This window comes from Amblyomma mixtum, chromosome 1 (genome assembly GCF_055824585.1).
Source record: "Amblyomma mixtum isolate Tamu chromosome 1, ASM5582458v1, whole genome shotgun sequence".
In the NCBI taxonomy this organism is placed as follows: Eukaryota; Metazoa; Arthropoda; class Arachnida; order Ixodida; family Ixodidae; genus Amblyomma; species Amblyomma mixtum.
This window is the reverse complement of record NC_143012.1, coordinates 154,578,371-154,601,358: the sequence shown is the minus strand read 5'-3', so window position 1 is coordinate 154,601,358 and position 22,988 is coordinate 154,578,371. Positions and strand designations below refer to the sequence as shown.

The window sequence follows — 22,988 nt, the reverse complement described above, 5'->3', positions numbered from 1 at the left end:
GGCAGACAAAACACAGGACTGACGCCAACTCAGACTTGAGTATCTTGCAGACGCGCCTGACGTGCCCCCAAGATGGCTGCAGAACACCGAATAATGACTGAACCTCCAAGGGAACTATTTTTCGTTTCAAGCAGTAGGAGACCACTCGAGACTGGCAGGTTGAGACAGCAATCAGGTTGAGACACGTAATGGCAGGTTCGGTGCGGAAGCTTCGAAAGAGGAAAGGGCCCATTGTAGGAGTCATTATTCGGTGTTCTGCAGCCATCTTGGGGGCACGTCAGGCGCGTCTGCAAGATACTCAAGTCTGAGTTGGCGTCAGTCCTGTGTTTTGTGTGCCTTCTGTGTCCCCGTTTCTTGCGCCATACCAGTTTTTATTTCATCATGAACCAACTCGCCCAAACTAGAGTTTTACTTGACCATATTTCTCCTACAATGGGCCCTTTCCTCTTTCGAAGCTTCCGCACCGAACCTGCCATTACGTGTCTCAACCTGATTGCTGTCTCAACCTGCCAGTCTCGAGTGGTCTCCTACTGCTTGAAACGAAAAATAGTTCCCTTGGAGGTTCAGTCATTATTCGGTGTTCTGCAGCCATCTTGGGGGCACGTCAGGCGCGTCTGCAAGATACTCAAGTCTGAGTTGGCGTCAGTCCTGTGTTTTGTGTGCCTTCTGTGTCCCCGTTTCTTGCGCCATACCAGTTTTTATTTCATCATGAACCAACTCGCCCAAACTAGAGTTTTACTTGACCATATTTCTCCTACAATGGGCCCTTTCCTCTTTCGAAGCTTCCGCACCGAACCTGCCATTACGTGTCTCAACCTGATTGCTGTCTCAACCTGCCAGTCTCGAGTGGTCTCCTACTGCTTGAAACGAAAAATAGTTCCCTTGGAGGTTCAGTCATTATTCGGTGTTCTGCAGCCATCTTGGGGGCACGTCAGGCGCATCTGCAAGATACTCAAGTCTGAGTTGGCGTCAGTCCTGTGTTTTGTGTGCCTTCTGTGTCCCCGTTTCTTGCGCCATACCAGTTTTTATTTCATCATGAACCAACTCGCCCAAACTAGAGTTTTACTTGACCATATTTCTCCTACAATGGGCCCTTTCCTCTTTCGAAGCTTCCGCACCGAACCTGCCATTACGTGTCTCAACCTGATTGCTGTCTCAACCTGCCAGTCTCGAGTGGTCTCCTACTGCTTGAAACGAAAAATAGTTCCCTTGGAGGTTCAGTCATTATTCGGTGTTCTGCAGCCATCTTGGGGGCACGTCAGGCGCGTCTGCAAGATACTCAAGTCTGAGTTGGCGTCAGTCCTGTGTTTTGTGTGCCTTCTGTGTCCCCGTTTCTTGCGCCATACCAGTTTTTATTTCATCATGAACCAACTCGCCCAAACTAGAGTTTTACTTGACCATATTTCTCCTACAATGGGCCCTTTCCTCTTTCGAAGCTTCCGCACCGAACCTGCCATTACGTGTCTCAACCTGATTGCTGTCTCAACCTGCCAGTCTCGAGTGGTCTCCTACTGCTTGAAACGAAAAATAGTTCCCTTGGAGGTTCAGTCATTATTCGGTGTTCTGCAGCCATCTTGGGGGCACGTCAGGCGCGTCTGCAAGATACTCAAGTCTGAGTTGGCGTCAGTCCTGTGTTTTGTGTGCCTTCTGTGTCCCCGTTTCTTGCGCCATACCAGTTTTTATTTCATCATGAACCAACTCGCCCAAACTAGAGTTTTACTTGACCATATTTCTCCTACAATGGGCCCTTTCCTCTTTCGAAGCTTCCGCACCGAACCTGCCATTACGTGTCTCAACCTGATTGCTGTCTCAACCTGCCAGTCTCGAGTGGTCTCCTACTGCTTGAAACGAAAAATAGTTCCCTTGGAGGTTCAGTCATTATTCGGTGTTCTGCAGCCATCTTGGGGGCACGTCAGGCGCGTCTGCAAGATACTCAAGTCTGAGTTGGCGTCAGTCCTGTGTTTTGTGTGCCTTCTGTGTCCCCGTTTCTTGCGCCATACCAGTTTTTATTTCATCATGAACCAACTCGCCCAAACTAGAGTTTTACTTGACCATATTTCTCCTACAATGGGCCCTTTCCTCTTTCGAAGCTTCCGCACCGAACCTGCCATTACGTGTCTCAACCTGATTGCTGTCTCAACCTGCCAGTCTCGAGTGGTCTCCTACTGCTTGAAACGAAAAATAGTTCCCTTGGAGGTTCAGTCATTATTCGGTGTTCTGCAGCCATCTTGGGGGCACGTCAGGCGCGTCTGCAAGATACTCAAGTCTGAGTTGGCGTCAGTCCTGTGTTTTGTGTGCCTTCTGTGTCCCCGTTTCTTGCGCCATACCAGTTTTTATTTCATCATGAACCAACTCGCCCAAACTAGAGTTTTACGTGTCCAACGTGTAGTACGTGCGGACGCGAAACTGTGGCAAAACTCGAAGCGAACCCGTGGCGTCTCGGCTGTCATTCTGACGTCTGCCGCGGCGGGTACACTGCAGATTAAACTCTAGCAAAGCCCCAAGATAGCTGGGAGGCCCAGTGTGCGCATAACACTGCGCAGAAGCGCACAATATGCGCCCACCGCACCATGCACCGCACCCACTGCCGGTCCATGTGTAAACAACACAGGCTCGCTCCCGCTGCTCTTTCCGTGCATGCCGCAGTGGTTTAGGTTCGCCAGAACGGCTGAGAAAAGCGCAGGGCAGGTAACTGCACGCTTGGCGGCTGTTGCCACGAGCGAGGGAAGTATCCATGCGCAGTTTTGCATCCTCGAGGGCCAAACACAGTACATAAAGACTCGGAAAGCACTGTCTCTCGCCATCGGCCATACCATGTTGAATACGCCGGTTCTCGTCCGATCACCGAAGCTAAGCAGCATTGGGCTCGGTCAGTACTTGGGAGGGAGACCACCTGGGAACACCGAGTGCTGATGGCATTTCTTTTGCATTTTTATTCGCCCTTCACGTTTTTTTTTTTCTGTCATAGTTGCGCAGTGTCTCAGGCAACTATAGGAGGTGACGTTATTTTGTTATCGATAATACAATCTCATCGGCAACGTGTCCAACGTGTAGTACGTGCGGACGCGAAACTGTGGAAAAACTCGAAGCGAACCCGTGGCGTCTCGGCTGTCATTCTGACGTCTGCCGCGGCGGGTACACTGCAGATTAAACTCTAGCAAAGCCCCAAGATAGCTGGGAGGCCCAGTGTGCGCATAACACTGCGCAGAAGCGCACAATATGCGCCCACCGCACCATGCACCGCACCCACTGCCGGTCCATGTGTAAACAACACAGGCTCGCTCCCGCTGCTCTTTCCGTGCATGCCGCAGTGGTTTAGGTTCGCCAGAACGGCTGAGAAAAGCGCAGGGCAGGTAACTGCACGCTTGGCGGCTGTTGCCACGAGCGAGGGAAGTATCCATGCGCAGTTTTGCATCCTCGAGGGCCAAACACAGTACATAAAGACTCGGAAAGCACTGTCTCTCGCCATCGGCTATACCATGTTGAATACGCCGGTTCTCGTCCGATCACCGAAGCTAAGCAGCATTGGGCTCGGTCAGTACTTGGGAGGGAGACCACCTGGGAACACCGAGTGCTGATGGCATTTCTTTTGCATTTTTATTCGCCCTTCACGTTTTTTTTTTTCTGTCATAGTTGCGCAGTGTCTCAGGCAACTATAGGAGGTGACGTTATTTTGTTATCGATAATACAATCTCATCGGCAACGTGTCCAACGTGTAGTACGTGCGGACGCGAAACTGTGGCAAAACTCGAAGCGAACCCGTGGCGTCTCGGCTGTCATTCTGACGTCTGCCGCGGCGGGTACACTGCAGATTAAACTCTAGCAAAGCCCCAAGATAGCTGGGAGGCCCAGTGTGCGCATAACACTGCGCAGAAGCGCACAATATGCGCCCACCGCACCATGCACCGCACCCACTGCCGGTCCATGTGTAAACAACACAGGCTCGCTCCCGCTGCTCTTTCCGTGCATGCCGCAGTGGTTTAGGTTCGCCAGAACGGCTGAGAAAAGCGCAGGGCAGGTAACTGCACGCTTGGCGGCTGTTGCCACGAGCGAGGGAAGTATCCATGCGCAGTTTTGCATCCTCGAGGGCCAAACACAGTACATAAAGACTCGGAAAGCACTGTCTCTCGCCATCGGCCATACCATGTTGTTATTCTACTTCCAGCCACCGAGCGTGACGGACGCAGAATCATGGGCTCCCACGGAGCGGCGATAGCGGCCGTTGCCGGCCGCGGAAACAGGTTTGCCGGCGACGCTGATAAGGACTACGAGATCGTTCTGCCTACGCTGCCCACCGGACGTGTTGTTTTAAACACTGTTTTCCTGCACGGCGACGTGCGTGTGCGACCCTACAGGGTCGAAGACTTCAGAGACGCCCTCGCTAACGTTGGCGCGCTCCCCGACGTCGTGGCGTTGGGGGCGTACCAGATTAACCACGTGTGGGCGGTAACCTTCAGCAGCGCTGACGCCGCAAAGAAACTGGCCGCCATGAAGGAGCTGGAAGTGAAGGGACGCCGCTGCATCGTTTTTGACCCAGAGGACCACCAGGTCAAGCTGCGCCTCCACTGGATGCTACACGGCGTCGCCGACGAGGACATCCGGACTGCATTCGCGGCGTTCGGCAATGTGACCGAGGTAACCCGGGAGCGTTGGCGCGTCGCGGGCATGAAGGAGAAGGGCTCCACCACGAGGACCGTGCTCCTGAAACTGAAGCCAGGCGTGAAGGTGGACGACCTGCCTCACCAGATACGAGTCGCTGGCGAGTTGGCTCTCGTGGTGGTGCCCGGGCGGCCGATGCAGTGTCTGCGCTGCGGCGGCGCGGGGCACGTGCGCCGTGATTGCAAGGTGCCCAGGTGCTCGAAGTGCCGACGCTACGGACACTCTGAGGCTGACTGCGTGCGCACCTACGCGTCGGCTACCGGGCGTGTAGCGGCGAGCGACTCCGCCGAGCTCATGGACGTCGTCGAAGCGGAGGAAGCAGCGAGCGGCATCGACGACACGGGCAAAACGGCGGGGGTTGAGCCTGCTGTTTCGACCAGCAACACAGACGCTCCTGGCGTAAAGGAGAGCGGGTCGCCCATCTGTGACCAACCATTTACGCCCCTGGAGACGCCGAAAGATAACCCGAGCCCCGCAGAACACGTGGAAGCGGAAACAAAGGCGGCCAGCGAGAACCGCGACGAGAAGACCGATGCCCGCGTGAGCACCGGCGTGACCACCCCAGCTAAGCGTACGCACGCAGAGACGAAGGCCGACGGGGAGAAGGCAGCAGAGCCCAGCGTGGAGGAACCGCCGGCAAAGACGCCGCAAGCGCGACGGCCCAGTCTGCGGCCGCGCCCAAACATCCCGACTGACAAGCGTGGCGGCGACAAGGCGCCGCCTGACCTGGGGCACGTGCTCGCGCCGGGTGACACCGGCGGCGACGGCATCGTCTAGCGACATGCTGGACGCGAGAGGTAAGCACCATGCTTTCGGTCTATTCTTCCTAAGTTAAAATGGCTTCTGCAACTCCGTTTAAAGTCGCCACCCTAAACGTTAGAGGCCTGGCAGGTAAAAGAAAACAAAGCCAGCTGTACAGACTTATAACGGAGCAAGATATTGATATACTGGCAGTGCAGGAGACTAAAGTCGATGGTGAGGAAGAGACCGGGAGCATGGTGCGACGTTTCACGTCTAGGTATTTTGCCGTCGTTAGCCATGCTGTGGGCACATCGGCTGGCTGTATTCTTTTTGTTAAGAAGTTGCCGGGAATAGAGGTACACGGTCATCATTCGTGCTTGTCGGGTCGATACGTGTCCATCGATTTTTCGCTCTGTAACATCGACTGGCGCATTGTTTGTCTGTATGCACCTAATGTGGTTGATGGCCGAGCCGCGTTTTTTGAAAGCGTCGAAGAACGGCTTCGCACGGACAGGCAGCTCATTGTTATGGGCGATTACAACTGTGTCCTTAGTGCGCGCGACAAGACAAGCGTCCGAGGTTTCAGGGATAAAAGCACCGAAGTGTTGTTACGAATGATTGTCAACTGCAACCTCGAGGATGTAGCTGAGTGTCTTGAAGGAGCGCGTGCTGTAAAGTACACACGATTCGAGGGCACAAGTCACGCACGGCTAGACCGAATTTATGCATCCGCGGAAACTGTACCTAAATGCAATAGTTATGTAGTTCTGCCGGTTTCATTTTCTGACCACTGTTTGGTTCAATGCTGCATAGGTTTCATTAAGAAGGGGAGTGGTTTTTCATGGGAAATGTGGAAGTTAAATGACAAGCTACTCCAGGACGAATTTTATAACCGAGCTGTAAGGGAAGAAATAGCAAAAATAGAACCAAGTAGCAACATGAGGATTTGGCAGCAGTGGGAGCTCACTAAAGAAACTTTAAAATTAAAAGCAATAGAAAGAGCCACCTGTATACGTCATGAAGCAAAAAAAGAGGAAATGGAGCTGAAGGCACTGCTTCAAAAGATGATAAAACAGGAATGCCGAGCGCCTGGTAAATGGATAGAAGACATAAGAAAAACCAAACAAAAGTTACAGCTTATCGTAGAAGAACGTTATCGGGGAGCGCTGGTGAGGGCGAGGGCAGAAGACATGGCTTCAGGGGAAGCGCCAACGAAACGAGCGCTTGGGTTAGAAAAAGCCCGTGCCGAAAGAAACCACATAAACGAAATAGAATGGAGAGGTGTTTCAAAAACGGACATCGATCATATAAAAGCAGCTTTTTTCGAGCATTACCAGGCGCTCTTCGCATTGCATCCGGTAGATGTTGTCACATTTAGGGAGGCGTTTCTGGCCGAGATGCCGCGCCTGGACAACGAAACTAAAGACAGATTAGAGCAGGCGATAACTCAATTGGAAGTTGAGCAAGCAATAGACAGCTTAAACCCTGGTAAGTCGCCTGGACCGGACGGGTTCAGCGCGGCATTCTACAAAGAATTTAAGCATGCAATTTCCCCGGTCTTGACGGTCATCTTTAATGAAGCCTTTAAACTAAAATCACTGCCTCCGTCCTATGGCTCGTCCCATACTGTGCTGATTCCGAAAACGGACGACACAGACAGATTACGACTGGTAGCAGCATATAGACCCATAGCACTCACTAACGTCGAGTACAAAATTTACATGAAGGTTTTGGCGCGAAGGCTGCAGACCGTGATCCATTTATTAGTTGGTCCGCATCAGACCTGCGGGATTAAAGGGCGGTCCATTTTCACAAATATTCACGTTGCGCGCAGTGTATTAGAATGCTGTGATGACACTAATGATCAGGTAGCTATACTCCAGATAGATTTAGAAAAGGCTTTTGACTGCGTTGCCCATGAACTTTTGTTTGCAGTATTAGGCCATGTTAACGTTGGTTCTGTTATTCGCGAGGGTGTGGCCCTGGCATACCGGAACTGCACGACGAGATTGATCGTTAACAAGAGTCTGGGGGCCCCCATTAGCGTGCAGCGTTCGGTGCGCCAGGGCTGTCCCCTCAGCCCTCTTTTATTTTGTATTTATGTGGAGACCCTTTGTTTAAAGATACTGAACAGCAGGAGTATTACCGGATTCAGATTACAAGCAGCCGAAGTGAAGCTCTTGGCGTATGCAGATGACATTGCTGTGTTTGCCGTTGACGAGGGAGGCATAAGCGAGGCTGTTCAATGTGTACGCGATTTCAGCCAAGCTACAGGCAGCGGGGTTAACTGGTCAAAGTGCCTCGGGCTTTGGCATGGAAAGTGGGCATCTACGCCTGAACGGTTTGCCAGTGTGACTTGGACGACGACACCAGATAAATACTTGGGCGTTCCGCTCGATGCTTACCGTGACAGTGAAAAGTATTGGACAGGACAGGTCAAAGAGATACGGGAGAGAGCAGATAAGTGGAAAGGAACGACCTTGTCCATTTTCGCCAGAGCCACTGTTTGCAACTTGTTCTTTATCAGCAGGCTCTGGTACGTTATGCAGGTGTTGCACTGTTCACGGTTAAGCATTCAAAAGCTGCACAGAATTTTCGCCGTCTTTGTCTGGTCGTCTGAATGGGAGCGCTGCAGCCGAACCAACCTGTTCCGACGGGTTCAAGACGGCGGGCTGGGACTGGGCCATTTGTTTTTGAGACAGCTGGTCAATCGTTTTTTGTTTCTTCGGGACACAAGAGACCCGTTTTTGCGTACCGTATGCCAAGTTAGGCTGCGGCATCTGCTTCCAGAGTACATAGTCGGAACTGCTGAAGTTTACAGTAGGGTCACCGGTTTTTACCGGGAAATCGTTGCCAGTGTAAGGTTTCTTTCCGCGCGGTTTTCAAACGACTTTCTGTCGACTGTGAAAAGAAAGAAACTCTACCATGCTTTGTGCGATGTTGTTTTCCCCGTGCCCTTGTACAGGGCCTTGTACAGTGGAAGCCAAGGCAAAGATGTTTTAAAGAGAGTTAAAAACATGCAGGTGCCATCAGGAACAAAAACCTTCTTTTTTAAGCTGCACACCGGAACCTTACCGGTTAAAAAATTTTTAGAAGGAAAGGAATTATTTTTACCTTGGGGATCCAACTGTTTAATTTGCAGAAAGCCGGAAACAATAGACCATGTATTCTTGCACTGTTGGGAAGGGGTTTATTTTTGGGATGTTTTGCAGCGAACCTTAAAGAAAGAATTTCCACTAGACCCGTATGGCATCCGGTACTTATGTGTTGAAAATGAGGATGGGGTGCCTTTTGACTTAATAATGCTTACAGGCCTCCACTGTATATGGCGCTCCAGAATGGCTGGCTACCATTGTGACAGAGACGCAAGACCTGCTAGAATTTATTTCCGCGAAAGCATGGACATGTTTCTCGCCATTCAGAAAGCCGCCGCGGAGCCTCCGGAGTGGCTCTCAAGGCTAGAGCCACTCTGTACTTTGAGTGAATTTTAAATTGACGAAGCCAGACTCATGCTGGCTGACCATGTATGGTGTGTACATAGCGTTTTTTGTCTTTGGTTGATAGTTTGTTTTGTGCAATTTTCTGTGTGAAAGCCAGGCAATAAAGAAAAAAAAAAAAAAAAAAAAAAAAAAAAAATCGGCCATACCATGTTGAATACGCCGGTTCTCGTCCGATCACCGAAGCTAAGCAGCATTGGGCTCGGTCAGTACTTGGGAGGGAGACCACCTGGGAACACCGAGTGCTGATGGCATTTCTTTTGCATTTTTATTCGCCCTTCACGTTTTTTTTTTTTCTGTCATAGTTGCGCAGTGTCTCAGGCAACTATAGGAGGTGACGTTATTTTGTTATCGATAATACAATCTCATCGGCAACGTGTCCAACGTGTAGTACGTGCGGACGCGAAACTGTGGCAAAACTCGAAGCGAACCCGTGGCGTCTCGGCTGTCATTCTGACGTCTGCCGCGGCGGGTACACTGCAGATTAAACTCTAGCAAAGCCCCAAGATAGCTGGGAGGCCCAGTGTGCGCATAACACTGCGCAGAAGCGCACAATATGCGCCCACCGCACCATGCACCGCACCCACTGCCGGTCCATGTGTAAACAACACAGGCTCGCTCCCGCTGCTCTTTCCGTGCATGCCGCAGTGGTTTAGGTTCGCCAGAACGGCTGAGAAAAGCGCAGGGCAGGTAACTGCACGCTTGGCGGCTGTTGCCACGAGCGAGGGAAGTATCCATGCGCAGTTTTGCATCCTCGAGGGCCAAACACAGTACATAAAGACTCGGAAAGCACTGTCTCTCGCCATCGGCCATACCATGTTGAATACGCCGGTTCTCGTCCGATCACCGAAGCTAAGCAGCATTGGGCTCGGTCAGTACTTGGGAGGGAGACCACCTGGGAACACCGAGTGCTGATGGCATTTCTTTTGCATTTTTATTCGCCCTTCACGTTTTTTTTTTTCTGTCATAGTTGCGCAGTGTCTCAGGCAACTATAGGAGGTGACGTTATTTTGTTATCGATAATACAATCTCATCGGCAACGTGTCCAACGTGTAGTACGTGCGGACGCGAAACTGTGGCAAAACTCGAAGCGAACCCGTGGCGTCTCGGCTGTCATTCTGACGTCTGCCGCGGCGGGTACACTGCAGATTAAACTCTAGCAAAGCCCCAAGATAGCTGGGAGGCCCAGTGTGCGCATAACACTGCGCAGAAGCGCACAATATGCGCCCACCGCACCATGCACCGCACCCACTGCCGGTCCATGTGTAAACAACACAGGCTCGCTCCCGCTGCTCTTTCCGTGCATGCCGCAGTGGTTTAGGTTCGCCAGAACGGCTGAGAAAAGCGCAGGGCAGGTAACTGCACGCTTGGCGGCTGTTGCCACGAGCGAGGGAAGTATCCATGCGCAGTTTTGCATCCTCGAGGGCCAAACACAGTACATAAAGACTCGGAAAGCACTGTCTCTCGCCATCGGCCATACCATGTTGAATACGCCGGTTCTCGTCCGATCACCGAAGCTAAGCAGCATTGGGCTCGGTCAGTACTTGGGAGGGAGACCACCTGGGAACACCGAGTGCTGATGGCATTTCTTTTGCATTTTTATTCGCCCTTCACGTTTTTTTTTTTCTGTCATAGTTGCGCAGTGTCTCAGGCAACTATAGGAGGTGACGTTATTTTGTTATCGATAATACAATCTCATCGGCAACGTGTCCAACGTGTAGTACGTGCGGACGCGAAACTGTGGCAAAACTCGAAGCGAACCCGTGGCGTCTCGGCTGTCATTCTGACGTCTGCCGCGGCGGGTACACTGCAGATTAAACTCTAGCAAAGCCCCAAGATAGCTGGGAGGCCCAGTGTGCGCATAACACTGCGCAGAAGCGCACAATATGCGCCCACCGCACCATGCACCGCACCCACTGCCGGTCCATGTGTAAACAACACAGGCTCGCTCCCGCTGCTCTTTCCGTGCATGCCGCAGTGGTTTAGGTTCGCCAGAACGGCTGAGAAAAGCGCAGGGCAGGTAACTGCACGCTTGGCGGCTGTTGCCACGAGCGAGGGAAGTATCCATGCGCAGTTTTGCATCCTCGAGGGCCAAACACAGTACATAAAGACTCGGAAAGCACTGTCTCTCGCCATCGGCCATACCATGTTGAATACGCCGGTTCTCGTCCGATCACCGAAGCTAAGCAGCATTGGGCTCGGTCAGTACTTGGGAGGGAGACCACCTGGGAACACCGAGTGCTGATGGCATTTCTTTTGCATTTTTATTCGCCCTTCACGTTTTTTTTTTTTCTGTCATAGTTGCGCAGTGTCTCAGGCAACTATAGGAGGTGACGTTATTTTGTTATCGATAATACAATCTCATCGGCAACGTGTCCAACGTGTAGTACGTGCGGACGCGAAACTGTGGCAAAACTCGAAGCGAACCCGTGGCGTCTCGGCTGTCATTCTGACGTCTGCCGCGGCGGGTACACTGCAGATTAAACTCTAGCAAAGCCCCAAGATAGCTGGGAGGCCCAGTGTGCGCATAACACTGCGCAGAAGCGCACAATATGCGCCCACCGCACCATGCACCGCACCCACTGCCGGTCCATGTGTAAACAACACAGGCTCGCTCCCGCTGCTCTTTCCGTGCATGCCGCAGTGGTTTAGGTTCGCCAGAACGGCTGAGAAAAGCGCAGGGCAGGTAACTGCACGCTTGGCGGCTGTTGCCACGAGCGAGGGAAGTATCCATGCGCAGTTTTGCATCCTCGAGGGCCAAACACAGTACATAAAGACTCGGAAAGCACTGTCTCTCGCCATCGGCCATACCATGTTGAATACGCCGGTTCTCGTCCGATCACCGAAGCTAAGCAGCATTGGGCTCGGTCAGTACTTGGGAGGGAGACCACCTGGGAACACCGAGTGCTGATGGCATTTCTTTTGCATTTTTATTCGCCCTTCACGTTTTTTTTTTTCTGTCATAGTTGCGCAGTGTCTCAGGCAACTATAGGAGGTGACGTTATTTTGTTATCGATAATACAATCTCATCGGCAACGTGTCCAACGTGTAGTACGTGCGGACGCGAAACTGTGGCAAAACTCGAAGCGAACCCGTGGCGTCTCGGCTGTCATTCTGACGTCTGCCGCGGCGGGTACACTGCAGATTAAACTCTAGCAAAGCCCCAAGATAGCTGGGAGGCCCAGTGTGCGCATAACACTGCGCAGAAGCGCACAATATGCGCCCACCGCACCATGCACCGCACCCACTGCCGGTCCATGTGTAAACAACACAGGCTCGCTCCCGCTGCTCTTTCCGTGCATGCCGCAGTGGTTTAGGTTCGCCAGAACGGCTGAGAAAAGCGCAGGGCAGGTAACTGCACGCTTGGCGGCTGTTGCCACGAGCGAGGGAAGTATCCATGCGCAGTTTTGCATCCTCGAGGGCCAAACACAGTACATAAAGACTCGGAAAGCACTGTCTCTCGCCATCGGCCATACCATGTTGAATACGCCGGTTCTCGTCCGATCACCGAAGCTAAGCAGCATTGGGCTCGGTCAGTACTTGGGAGGGAGACCACCTGGGAACACCGAGTGCTGATGGCATTTCTTTTGCATTTTTATTCGCCCTTCACGTTTTTTTTTTTTCTGTCATAGTTGCGCAGTGTCTCAGGCAACTATAGGAGGTGACGTTATTTTGTTATCGATAATACAATCTCATCGGTAACGTGTCCAACGTGTAGTACGTGCGGACGCGAAACTGTGGCAAAACTCGAAGCGAACCCGTGGCGTCTCGGCTGTCATTCTGACGTCTGCCGCGGCGGGTACACTGCAGATTAAACTCTAGCAAAGCCCCAAGATAGCTGGGAGGCCCAGTGTGCGCATAACACTGCGCAGAAGCGCACAATATGCGCCCACCGCACCATGCACCGCACCCACTGCCGGTCCATGTGTAAACAACACAGGCTCGCTCCCGCTGCTCTTTCCGTGCATGCCGCAGTGGTTTAGGTTCGCCAGAACGGCTGAGAAAAGCGCAGGGCAGGTAACTGCACGCTTGGCGGCTGTTGCCACGAGCGAGGGAAGTATCCATGCGCAGTTTTACATCCTCGAGGGCCAAACACAGTACATAAAGACTCGGAAAGCACTGTCTCTCGCCATCGGCCATACCATGTTGAATACGCCGGTTCTCGTCCGATCACCGAAGCTAAGCAGCATTGGGCTCGGTCAGTACTTGGGAGGGAGACCACCTGGGAACACCGAGTGCTGATGGCATTTCTTTTGCATTTTTATTCGCCCTTCACGTTTTTTTTTTTTTCTGTCATAGTTGCGCAGTGTCTCAGGCAACTATAGGAGGTGACGTTATTTTGTTATCGATAATACAATCTCATCGGCAACGTGTCCAACGTGTAGTACGTGCGGACGCGAAACTGTGGCAAAACTAGAAGCGAACCCGTGGCGTCTCGGCTGTCATTCTGACGTCTGCCGCGGCGGGTACACTGCAGATTAAACTCTAGCAAAGCCCCAAGATAGCTGGGAGGCCCAGTGTGCGCATAACACTGCGCAGAAGCGCACAATATGCGCCCACCGCACCATGCACCGCACCCACTGCCGGTCCATGTGTAAACAACACAGGCTCGCTCCCGCTGCTCTTTCCGTGCATGCCGCAGTGGTTTAGGTTCGCCAGAACGGCTGAGAAAAGCGCAGGGCAGGTAACTGCACGCTTGGCGGCTGTTGCCACGAGCGAGGGAAGTATCCATGCGCAGTTTTGCATCCTCGAGGGCCAAACACAGTACATAAAGACTCGGAAAGCACTGTCTCTCGCCATCGGCCATACCATGTTGAATACGCCGGTTCTCGTCCGATCACCGAAGCTAAGCAGCATTGGGCTCGGTCAGTACTTGGGAGGGAGACCACCTGGGAACACCGAGTGCTGATGGCATTTCTTTTGCATTTTTATTCGCCCTTCACGTTTTTTTTTTTTCTGTCATAGTTGCGCAGTGTCTCAGGCAACTATAGGAGGTGACGTTATTTTGTTATCGATAATACAATCTCATCGGCAACGTGTCCAACGTGTAGTACGTGCGGACGCGAAACTGTGGCAAAACTCGAAGCGAACCCGTGGCGTCTCGGCTGTCATTCTGACGTCTGCCGCGGCGGGTACACTGCAGATTAAACTCTAGCAAAGCCCCAAGATAGCTGGGAGGCCCAGTGTGCGCATAACACTGCGCAGAAGCGCACAATATGCGCCCACCGCACCATGCACCGCACCCACTGCCGGTCCATGTGTAAACAACACAGGCTCGCTCCCGCTGCTCTTTCCGTGCATGCCGCAGTGGTTTAGGTTCGCCAGAACGGCTGAGAAAAGCGCAGGGCAGGTAACTGCACGCTTGGCGGCTGTTGCCACGAGCGAGGGAAGTATCCATGCGCAGTTTTGCATCCTCGAGGGCCAAACACAGTACATAAAGACTCGGAAAGCACTGTCTCTCGCCATCGGCCATACCATGTTGAATACGCCGGTTCTCGTCCGATCACCGAAGCTAAGCAGCATTGGGCTCGGTCAGTACTTGGGAGGGAGACCACCTGGGAACACCGAGTGCTGATGGCATTTCTTTTGCATTTTTATTCGCCCTTCACGTTTTTTTTTTTCTGTCATAGTTGCGCAGTGTCTCAGGCAACTATAGGAGGTGACGTTATTTTGTTATCGATAATACAATCTCATCGGCAACGTGTCCAACGTGTAGTACGTGCGGACGCGAAACTGTGGCAAAACTCGAAGCGAACCCGTGGCGTCTCGGCTGTCATTCTGACGTCTGCCGCGGCGGGTACACTGCAGATTAAACTCTAGCAAAGCCCCAAGATAGCTGGGAGGCCCAGTGTGCGCATAACACTGCGCAGAAGCGCACAATATGCGCCCACCGCACCATGCACCGCACCCACTGCCGGTCCATGTGTAAACAACACAGGCTCGCTCCCGCTGCTCTTTCCGTGCATGCCGCAGTGGTTTAGGTTCGCCAGAACGGCTGAGAAAAGCGCAGGGCAGGTAACTGCACGCTTGGCGGCTGTTGCCACGAGCGAGGGAAGTATCCATGCGCAGTTTTGCATCCTCGAGGGCCAAACACAGTACATAAAGACTCGGAAAGCACTGTCTCTCGCCATCGGCCATACCATGTTGAATACGCCGGTTCTCGTCCGATCACCGAAGCTAAGCTGCATTGGGCTCGGTCAGTACTTGGGAGGGAGACCACCTGGGAACACCGAGTGCTGATGGCATTTCTTTTGCATTTTTATTCGCCCTTCACGTTTTTTTTTTCTGTCATAGTTGCGCAGTGTCTCAGGCAACTATAGGAGGTGACGTTATTTTGTTATCGATAATACAATCTCATCGGCAACGTGTCCAACGTGTAGTACGTGCGGACGCGAAACTGTGGCAAAACTCGAAGCGAACCCGTGGCGTCTCGGCTGTCATTCTGACGTCTGCCGCGGCGGGTACACTGCAGATTAAACTCTAGCAAAGCCCCAAGATAGCTGGGAGGCCCAGTGTGCGCATAACACTGCGCAGAAGCGCACAATATGCGCCCACCGCACCATGCACCGCACCCACTGCCGGTCCATGTGTAAACAACACAGGCTCGCTCCCGCTGCTCTTTCCGTGCATGCCGCAGTGGTTTAGGTTCGCCAGAACGGCTGAGAAAAGCGCAGGGCAGGTAACTGCACGCTTGGCGGCTGTTGCCACGAGCGAGGGAAGTATCCATGCGCAGTTTTGCATCCTCGAGGGCCAAACACAGTACATAAAGACTCGGAAAGCACTGTCTCTCGCCATCGGCCATACCATGTTGAATACGCCGGTGCTCGTCCGATCACCGAAGCTAAGCAGCATTGGGCTCGGTCAGTACTTGGGAGGGAGACCACCTGGGAACACCGAGTGCTGATGGCATTTCTTTTGCATTTTTATTCGCCCTTCACGTTTTTTTTTTTTTTTCTGTCATAGTTGCGCAGTGTCTCAGGCAACTATAGGAGGTGACGTTATTTTGTTATCGATAATACAATCTCATCGGCAACGTGTCCAACGTGTAGTACGTGCGGACGCGAAACTGTGGCAAAACTCGAAGCGAACCCGTGGCGTCTCGGCTGTCATTCTGACGTCTGCCGCGGCGGGTACACTGCAGATTAAACTCTAGCAAAGCCCCAAGATAGCTGGGAGGCCCAGTGTGCGCATAACACTGCGCAGAAGCGCACAATATGCGCCCACCGCACCATGCACCGCACCCACTGCCGGTCCATGTGTAAACAACACAGGCTCGCTCCCGCTGCTCTTTCCGTGCATGCCGCAGTGGTTTAGGTTCGCCAGAACGGCTGAGAAAAGCGCAGGGCAGGTAACTGCACGCTTGGCGGCTGTTGCCACGAGCGAGGGAAGTATCCATGCGCAGTTTTGCATCCTCGAGGGCCAAACACAGTACATAAAGACTCGGAAAGCACTGTCTCTCGCCATCGGCCATACCATGTTGAATACGCCGGTTCTCGTCCGATCACCGAAGCTAAGCAGCATTGGGCTCGGTCAGTACTTGGGAGGGAGACCACCTGGGAACACCGAGTGCTGATGGCATTTCTTTTGCATTTTTATTCGCCCTTCACGTTTTTTTTTTTTTCTGTCATAGTTGCGCAGTGTCTCAGGCAACTATAGGAGGTGACGTTATTTTGTTATCGATAATACAATCTCATCGGCAACGTGTCCAACGTGTAGTACGTGCGGACGCGAAACTGTGGCAAAACTCGAAGCGAACCCGTGGCGTCTCGGCTGTCATTCTGACGTCTGCCGCGGCGGGTACACTGCAGATTAAACTCTAGCAAAGCCCCAAGATAGCTGGGAGGCCCAGTGTGCGCATAACACTGCGCAGAAGCGCACAATATGCGCCCACCGCACCATGCACCGCACCCACTGCCGGTCCATGTGTAAACAACACAGGCTCGCTCCCGCTGCTCTTTCCGTGCATGCCGCAGTGGTTTAGGTTCGCCAGAACGGCTGAGAAAAGCGCAGGGCAGGTAACTGCACGCTTGGCGGCTGTTGCCACGAGCGAGGGAAGTATCCATGCGCAGTTTTGCATCCTCGAGGGCCAAACACAGTACATAAAGACTCGGAAAGCACTGTCTCTCGCCATCGGCCATACCATGTCATTCTACTTCCAGCCACCGAGCGTGACGGACGCAGAATCATGAGCTCCCACGGAGCGGCGATAGCGGCCGTTGCCGGCCGCGGAAACAGGTTTGCCAGCGACGCAGATAAGGATTACGAAATCGTTCTGCCTACCCTGCCCACCGGACGTGTTGTTTTAAACACGGTTTTTCTGCACGGCGACGTGCGTGTGAGACCCTACAGGGTCGAAGACTTCAGGGACGCCCTCGCCAACGTTGGTGCGCTCCCCGACGTCGTGGCGTTGGGGGCGTACCAGATAAACCATGTATGGGCGGTGACCTTCAGCAGCGCTGACGCCGCAAAGAAACTGGCCGCCATGAAGGAGCTGGAAGTCAAGGGACGCCGCTGCATCGTTTTTGACCCAGAGGACCACCAAGTCAAGCTGCGTCTGCACTGGATGCTTCACGGCGTCGCCGACGAGGACATCCGTACGGCATTCGCGGCGTTCGGCAACGTGACCGAAGTCAACCGGGAGCGTTGGCGCGTCGCCGGGATGAAGGAGAAGGGGTCCACCACAAGGACCGTGCTCCTCAAACTGAAGCCAGGTGTGAAGGTGGATGACCTGCCCCACCAGGTACGAGTCGCTGGCGAGTTGGCTCTCGTGGTGGTGCCAGGGCGGCCGATGCAGTGCCTGCGCTGCAGCGGCACGGGGCACGTCCGCCGTGATTGTAAGGTGCCCAGGTGCTCGAAGTGCCGTCGCTATGGACACTCCGAGGCTGACTGCGTGCGCACCTACGCGTCGGCTACCGGGCGTGTAGCGGCGAGCGACTCCGCCGAGCTCATGGACGTCGTCGAAGCGGAGGAAGCAGCGAGCGGTATCGACGACGCGGGCAAAACGGATGAGGTGGCGGTTCAGCCAGCTGGTGCAAGTAGCAACACCGACATGGCTGTCGCACAGGAGAGCGGGTCGCCAGCTGCTGACTCGCCTTCGACGCCAGTGGGAACGCCCAACGATGGAGCGAGCCCGCCCGTGCACGTGGACGTGGAACGCAAGGCGGCCAGCGAGAGCCACGACGACAAGGCCGACTCCCGCGTGCACGTCGGCGTGACTACACCTGCGAAGCGTTCGCACGCCGAGACCAAGGCCAACGGGGAGAAGGCAGCAGAGCCCAGCGTGGAGGAACCGCCGGCAAAGACGCCGCAAGCGCGACGGCCGAGCCTGCGGCCGCGCCCAAAGGTCCCGACTGACAAGCGTGGCGGCGACAAGGCGCCGCCTGACCAGGAGCACGTGCTCGCGCCGGGTGACACCGGCGGCGACGGCATCGTCTAGCGACATGCTGGACGCGAGAGGTAAGCACCATGCTTTCGGTCTCCTCTTCCTAAGTTAAAATGGCTTCTGCAACTCCGTTTAAAGTCGCCACCCTAAACGTTAGAGGCCTGGCAGGTAAAAGAAAACAAAGCCAGCTGTACCGACTTGTAACGGAGCAAGATATCGATATACTGGCAGTGCAGGAGACCAAAGTCGACGGGGAGGAGGAGACCGGGAGCATGGTGCGACGTTTCACGTCTAGGTATTTTGCCGTCGTTAGCCATGCTGTAGGCACATCGGCTGGCTGTATTCTTTTTGTTAAGAAGTTGCCGGGGATAGAAGTACACGGTCATCATTCGTGCCTGTCGGGGCGATACGTGTCCATCGATTTTTCGCTCTGTAACATCGACTGGCGCATTGTTTGTCTGTATGCACCTAATGTGGTTGATGGCCGAGCCGCGTTTTTTGAAAGCGTAGAAGAACGGCTTCGCACGGACAGGCAGCTCATTGTTATGGGCGATTACAACTGTGTTCTTAGTGCGCGCGACAAGACAAGCGTCCGAGGTTTCAGGGATAAAAGCACCGAAGTGTTGTTACGAATGATTGTGAACTGCAACCTCGAGGATGTAGCAGAGTGTCTTGAAGGAACGCGTGCTGTAAAGTACACACGATTCGAGGGCACAAGTCACGCACGGCTAGACCGAATTTATGCATCCACGGAAACGGTCCCTAAATGCAATAGTTATGTAGTTCTGCCGGTTTCATTTTCTGACCACTGTTTGGTTCAATGCTGCATAGGATTCATTAAGAAGGGGAATGGTTTTTCATGGGAAATGTGGAAGTTAAATGAGAAGCTACTCCAGGACGAATTGTATAACCGAGCTGTAAGGGAAGAAATAGCAAAAATAGAACCAAGTAGTAACATGAGGATTTGGCAGCAGTGGGAGCTCACTAAAGAAACTTTAAAATTAAAAGCAATAGATAGAGCCACCTGTATACGTCATGAAGCAAAAAAAGAGGAAATGGAGCTAAAGGCACTGCTTCAGAAGATGATAAAACAGGAATGCCGAGCGCCTGGTAAATGGATAGAGGATATAAGAAAAACCAAACAAAAGCTAGAGCTAATCGAACAAGAACGTTATCGGGGAGCATTAGTGAGGGCAAGGGCAGAAGACATGGCAGCAGGGGAAGCGCCAACGAAACGAGCGCTTGGTTTAGAAAAGGCCCGTGCCGAAAGAAATCACATAAACGAAATAGAATGGAGAGGTGTTGCAAAAACGGACATCGATCATATCAAAGCAGCTTTTTTCGAGCATTACCAGGCGCTCTTCGCATTGCATCCGGTAGATGTTATCACTTTTAAGGAGGCGTTTCTGGCCGAGATGCCGCGTCTGGACGACGAAACTAAAGACAGATTAGAGCAGGAGATAACTCAATTGGAAGTCGAGCAAGCAATAGACAGTTTAAACCCTGGTAAGTCGCCTGGACCAGACGGGTTCAGCGCGGCATTCTACAAAGAATTTAAAAACGTAATTTCCCCGGTCTTGCAGGTAATCTTTAATGAAGCCTATAAAGTAAAAGCACTGCCTCCGTCCTATGGCTCGTCCCATACTGTGCTGATTCCGAAAACGGACGACATAGACAGGTTACGACTGGTAACAGCATACCGACCCATAGCACTAACTAACGTCGAGTACAAAATTTACATGAAGGTTCTGGCGCGAAGGTTGCAGACCGTGATTCATTTATTAGTTGGTCCGCATCAGACCTGCGGTATTAAAGGGCGGTCTATTTTTACAAACATTCACGTTGCGCGCAGTGTCTTGGAAACCTGTGATGACACTAATGGTCAGGTGGCTATTCTCCAGATCGATTTGGAAAAGGCTTTTGACTGCGTTGCCCACGAACTTTTGTTTCCTGTATTAGGCCATGTTAATGTTGGTTCTGTTATCAGCGAGGGTGTGGCCCTGGCATACCGGAACTGCACGACGAGATTGATCGTTGACAAGAGTCTGGGGGCCCCCATTAGCGTGCAGCGTTCGGTGCGCCAGGGCTGTCCCCTCAGCCCCCTTTTATTTTGTATTTATGTGGAGACCCTTTGTTTGAAAATACTGAAAAACAGTAGTATTACCGGTTTCAGTTTACAAGCAGCCGAAGTAAAGCTCTTGGCGTACGCTGATGACATAGCTGTGTTTGCCGTTGACGAGGGAGGCATAAGCGAGGCTGTTCAATGTGTACGCGATTTCAGCCAAGCTACAGGAAGCGGGGTTAACTGGTCGAAGTGCCTCGGGCTTTGGCACGGAAGCTGGGCATCTACGCCCGAACGGTTTGCCAGTGTGCCTTGGACGACGACGCCAGATAAATACTTGGGCGTTCCGCTCGATGCTTATCGTGACAGCGAACAGTATTGGACAGGACAGGTCAAAGACACACGGGAGAGAGCAGATAAGTGGAAAGGAACAACCTTGTCGATTTTCGCCAGAGCCACTGTTTGCAACTTGTTCTTTATCAGCAGGCTCTGGTACGTAATGCAGGTGTTGCACTGTTCACGGCTAAGCATTCAAAAGCTGCACCGAATTTTCGCCGTTTTTATCTGGTCGTCTGAATGGGAGCGCTGCAGCCGGACCAACCTGTTCCGACGGGTACAAGACGGCGGGCTGGGACTGGGCCATTTGTTTTTGAGACAGCTGGTCAATCGTTTTTTGTTCTTTCGGGACACCAGAGACCCGTTTTTGCGTACCGTATGCCAAGTTAGGCTGCGGCATCTGCTTCCAGAATACATAGTCGGCACTGCTGAGATTTACAGTAGGGTCACCGGTTTTTATCGGGAAATCGTAGCCAGTGTAAGGTTTCTTTCGGCGCGGTTTTCAAATGACTTTCTGTCGACTGTGAAACGAAAGAAACTGTACCATGCTTTGTGCGATGTTGTTTTCCCAGTGCCCTTGTACAGGGCCTTGTACAGTGGAGGCCAAGGCAAAGATGTTTTGAAGAGAGTGAAAAAAATGCAGGTGCCGCCAGGAACAAAAACCTTCTTTTTTAAGCTGCACACCGGAACCTTGCCGGTTAAAAAATTTTTAGAGGGAAAGGATTTATTTTTACCCTGGGGATCTCACTGTTTAATTTGCAGAAAGCCGGAAACAATAGACCATGTATTTTTACACTGTTGGGAAGGGGTTTATTTTTGGGATGTATTGCAGCGAACCCTAAAGAAAGAATTTCCACTAGACCCGTATGGCATCCGGTACTTATGTGTTGACAATGAGGATGGGGTGCCTTTTGACTTAATAATGCTGACAGGCCTCCACTGTATATGGCGCTCCAGAATGGCAGGCTGGCATTGTGACAGAGACGCAAGACCTGCCAGAATTTACTTTCGCGAATGTATGGATATGTTTCTGGCCATTCAGAAAGCCGCTGCGGACCCTCCAGAGTGGCTCTCAAGACTAGAGCCGCTCTGTACATTGCGTGAATTTTAATTCGACGAAGCCAGAATCATGCTGGCTGACCACGAGGCGTATGTACAAAGCGTTTTTTTTGTGTTTGTTGATTTTCTGTGTCAAAGCCAGGCAATAAAGAAAAAAAAAAAAAAAAAAAATCGGCCATACCATGTTGAATACGCCGGTTCTCGTCCGATCACCGAAGCTAAGCAGCATTGGGCTCGGTCAGTACTTGGGAGGGAGACCACCTGGGAACACCGAGTGCTGATGGCATTTCTTTTGCATTTTTATTCGCCCTTCACGTTTTTTTTTTTTTCTGTCATAGTTGCGCAGTGTCTCAGGCAACTATAGGAGGTGACGTTATTTTGTTATCGATAATACAATCTCATCGGCAACGTGTCCAACGTGTAGTACGTGCGGACGCGAAACTGTGGCAAAACTCGAAGCGAACCCGTGGCGTCTCGGCTGTCATTCTGACGTCTGCCGCGGCGGGTACACTGCAGATTAAACTCTAGCAAAGCCCCAAGATAGCTGGGAGGCCCAGTGTGCGCATAACACTGCGCAGAAGCGCACAATATGCGCCCACCGCACCATGCACCGCACCCACTGCCGGTCCATGTGTAAACAACACAGGCTCGCTCCCGCTGCTCTTTCCGTGCATGCCGCAGTGGTTTAGGTTCGCCAGAACGGCTGAGAAAAGCGCAGGGCAGGTAACTGCACGCTTGGCGGCTGTTGCCACGAGCGAGGGAAGTATCCATGCGCAGTTTTGCATCCTCGAGGGCCAAACACAGTACATAAAGACTCGGAAAGCACTGTCTCTCGCCATCGGCCATACCATGTTGAATACGCCGGTTCTCGTCCGATCACCGAAGCTAAGCAGCATTGGGCTCGGTCAGTACTTGGGAGGGAGACCACCTGGGAACACCGAGTGCTGACCCAACTGAAAAAACGACCTCGCCCCTATGTTGGGCCAAAGTCGGTAGCCGGCCTGGCCGACCTTGGCCCTAGCTTGGCAAACTAGGTTGGGCCGAGGTCGGGATTGGTGATTGGCCTCACATTGGCCGACCTTTGGCTGCCAACATAGGGCCGAGGCCGTATGCCGACCTTGCCGTCGCCAGCCAGCGCCCTGCTAGATTGCGAACCAATGACAAATCGTGGTTACCGTACCTATATATGACGTTTGGAAACTAAATTTTGGCCATGAGGAATCCGACCTGTATGCACAGGCATCTTGAGGCG

The 22,988-nt window shown here is 52.7% G+C and overlaps 1 protein-coding gene, 13 non-coding genes and 3 pseudogenes across 14 annotated transcripts; all 17 read left to right on the top strand.

Annotated features, from left to right (window-relative positions):
* The first annotated feature begins 2,799 nt into the window (after positions 1 to 2,799).
* On the top strand, positions 2,800 to 2,918 carry LOC149369251 (5S ribosomal RNA). Its single transcript, XR_016287500.1, has one exon. It is a non-coding gene; the product is annotated as a 5S ribosomal RNA (ribosomal RNA).
* A 546-nt stretch (positions 2,919 to 3,464) lies between these two features.
* Positions 3,465 to 3,583, top strand: LOC149369250 (5S ribosomal RNA). The gene has a single exon (XR_016287645.1). It is a non-coding gene; the product is annotated as a 5S ribosomal RNA (ribosomal RNA).
* A 5,449-nt stretch (positions 3,584 to 9,032) lies between these two features.
* Positions 9,033 to 9,151, top strand: LOC149369249 (5S ribosomal RNA; annotated as a pseudogene).
* Positions 9,152 to 9,698: 547 nt separating this feature from the next.
* On the top strand, positions 9,699 to 9,817 carry LOC149369248 (5S ribosomal RNA). The gene has a single exon (XR_016287499.1). It is a non-coding gene; the product is annotated as a 5S ribosomal RNA (ribosomal RNA).
* Positions 9,818 to 10,363: 546 nt separating this feature from the next.
* LOC149369247 (5S ribosomal RNA) lies at positions 10,364 to 10,482 on the top strand. Its single transcript, XR_016287498.1, has one exon. It is a non-coding gene; the product is annotated as a 5S ribosomal RNA (ribosomal RNA).
* Positions 10,483 to 11,028: 546 nt separating this feature from the next.
* Positions 11,029 to 11,147, top strand: LOC149369246 (5S ribosomal RNA). The gene has a single exon (XR_016287497.1). It is a non-coding gene; the product is annotated as a 5S ribosomal RNA (ribosomal RNA).
* A 547-nt stretch (positions 11,148 to 11,694) lies between these two features.
* Positions 11,695 to 11,813, top strand: LOC149369245 (5S ribosomal RNA). Its single transcript, XR_016287495.1, has one exon. It is a non-coding gene; the product is annotated as a 5S ribosomal RNA (ribosomal RNA).
* A 546-nt stretch (positions 11,814 to 12,359) lies between these two features.
* On the top strand, positions 12,360 to 12,478 carry LOC149369244 (5S ribosomal RNA). The gene has a single exon (XR_016287494.1). It is a non-coding gene; the product is annotated as a 5S ribosomal RNA (ribosomal RNA).
* Positions 12,479 to 13,025: 547 nt separating this feature from the next.
* Positions 13,026 to 13,144, top strand: LOC149369243 (5S ribosomal RNA). The gene has a single exon (XR_016287493.1). It is a non-coding gene; the product is annotated as a 5S ribosomal RNA (ribosomal RNA).
* Positions 13,145 to 13,692: 548 nt separating this feature from the next.
* Positions 13,693 to 13,811, top strand: LOC149369242 (5S ribosomal RNA). Its single transcript, XR_016287492.1, has one exon. It is a non-coding gene; the product is annotated as a 5S ribosomal RNA (ribosomal RNA).
* A 547-nt stretch (positions 13,812 to 14,358) lies between these two features.
* LOC149369241 (5S ribosomal RNA) lies at positions 14,359 to 14,477 on the top strand. The gene has a single exon (XR_016287491.1). It is a non-coding gene; the product is annotated as a 5S ribosomal RNA (ribosomal RNA).
* Positions 14,478 to 15,023: 546 nt separating this feature from the next.
* LOC149369240 (5S ribosomal RNA) lies at positions 15,024 to 15,142 on the top strand. Its single transcript, XR_016287677.1, has one exon. It is a non-coding gene; the product is annotated as a 5S ribosomal RNA (ribosomal RNA).
* Positions 15,143 to 15,687: 545 nt separating this feature from the next.
* On the top strand, positions 15,688 to 15,806 carry LOC149369239 (5S ribosomal RNA). The gene has a single exon (XR_016287708.1). It is a non-coding gene; the product is annotated as a 5S ribosomal RNA (ribosomal RNA).
* Positions 15,807 to 16,356: 550 nt separating this feature from the next.
* Positions 16,357 to 16,475, top strand: LOC149369238 (5S ribosomal RNA). The gene has a single exon (XR_016287490.1). It is a non-coding gene; the product is annotated as a 5S ribosomal RNA (ribosomal RNA).
* Positions 16,476 to 17,069: 594 nt separating this feature from the next.
* On the top strand, positions 17,070 to 22,984 carry LOC149369235 (uncharacterized). Its single transcript, XM_089575585.1, has 2 exons — positions 17,070 to 18,192; positions 22,976 to 22,984. Exons 1-2 carry the CDS (start codon positions 17,083 to 17,085, stop codon positions 22,982 to 22,984), a joined length of 1,119 nt encoding a protein of 372 aa, XP_089431711.1. The 5' UTR covers positions 17,070 to 17,082.
* LOC149369237 (5S ribosomal RNA) lies at positions 21,904 to 22,022 on the top strand (annotated as a pseudogene).
* On the top strand, positions 22,571 to 22,686 carry LOC149369236 (5S ribosomal RNA; annotated as a pseudogene).
* Positions 22,985 to 22,988: the final 4 nt, after the last annotated feature.

Bases quoted from the DNA above. Each gene is read 5' to 3' on its own strand.
- LOC149369235 (XM_089575585.1), top strand. From the start codon at position 17,083: ATGAGCTCCCACGGAGCGGCGATAGCGGCCGTTGCCGGCCGCGGAAAC.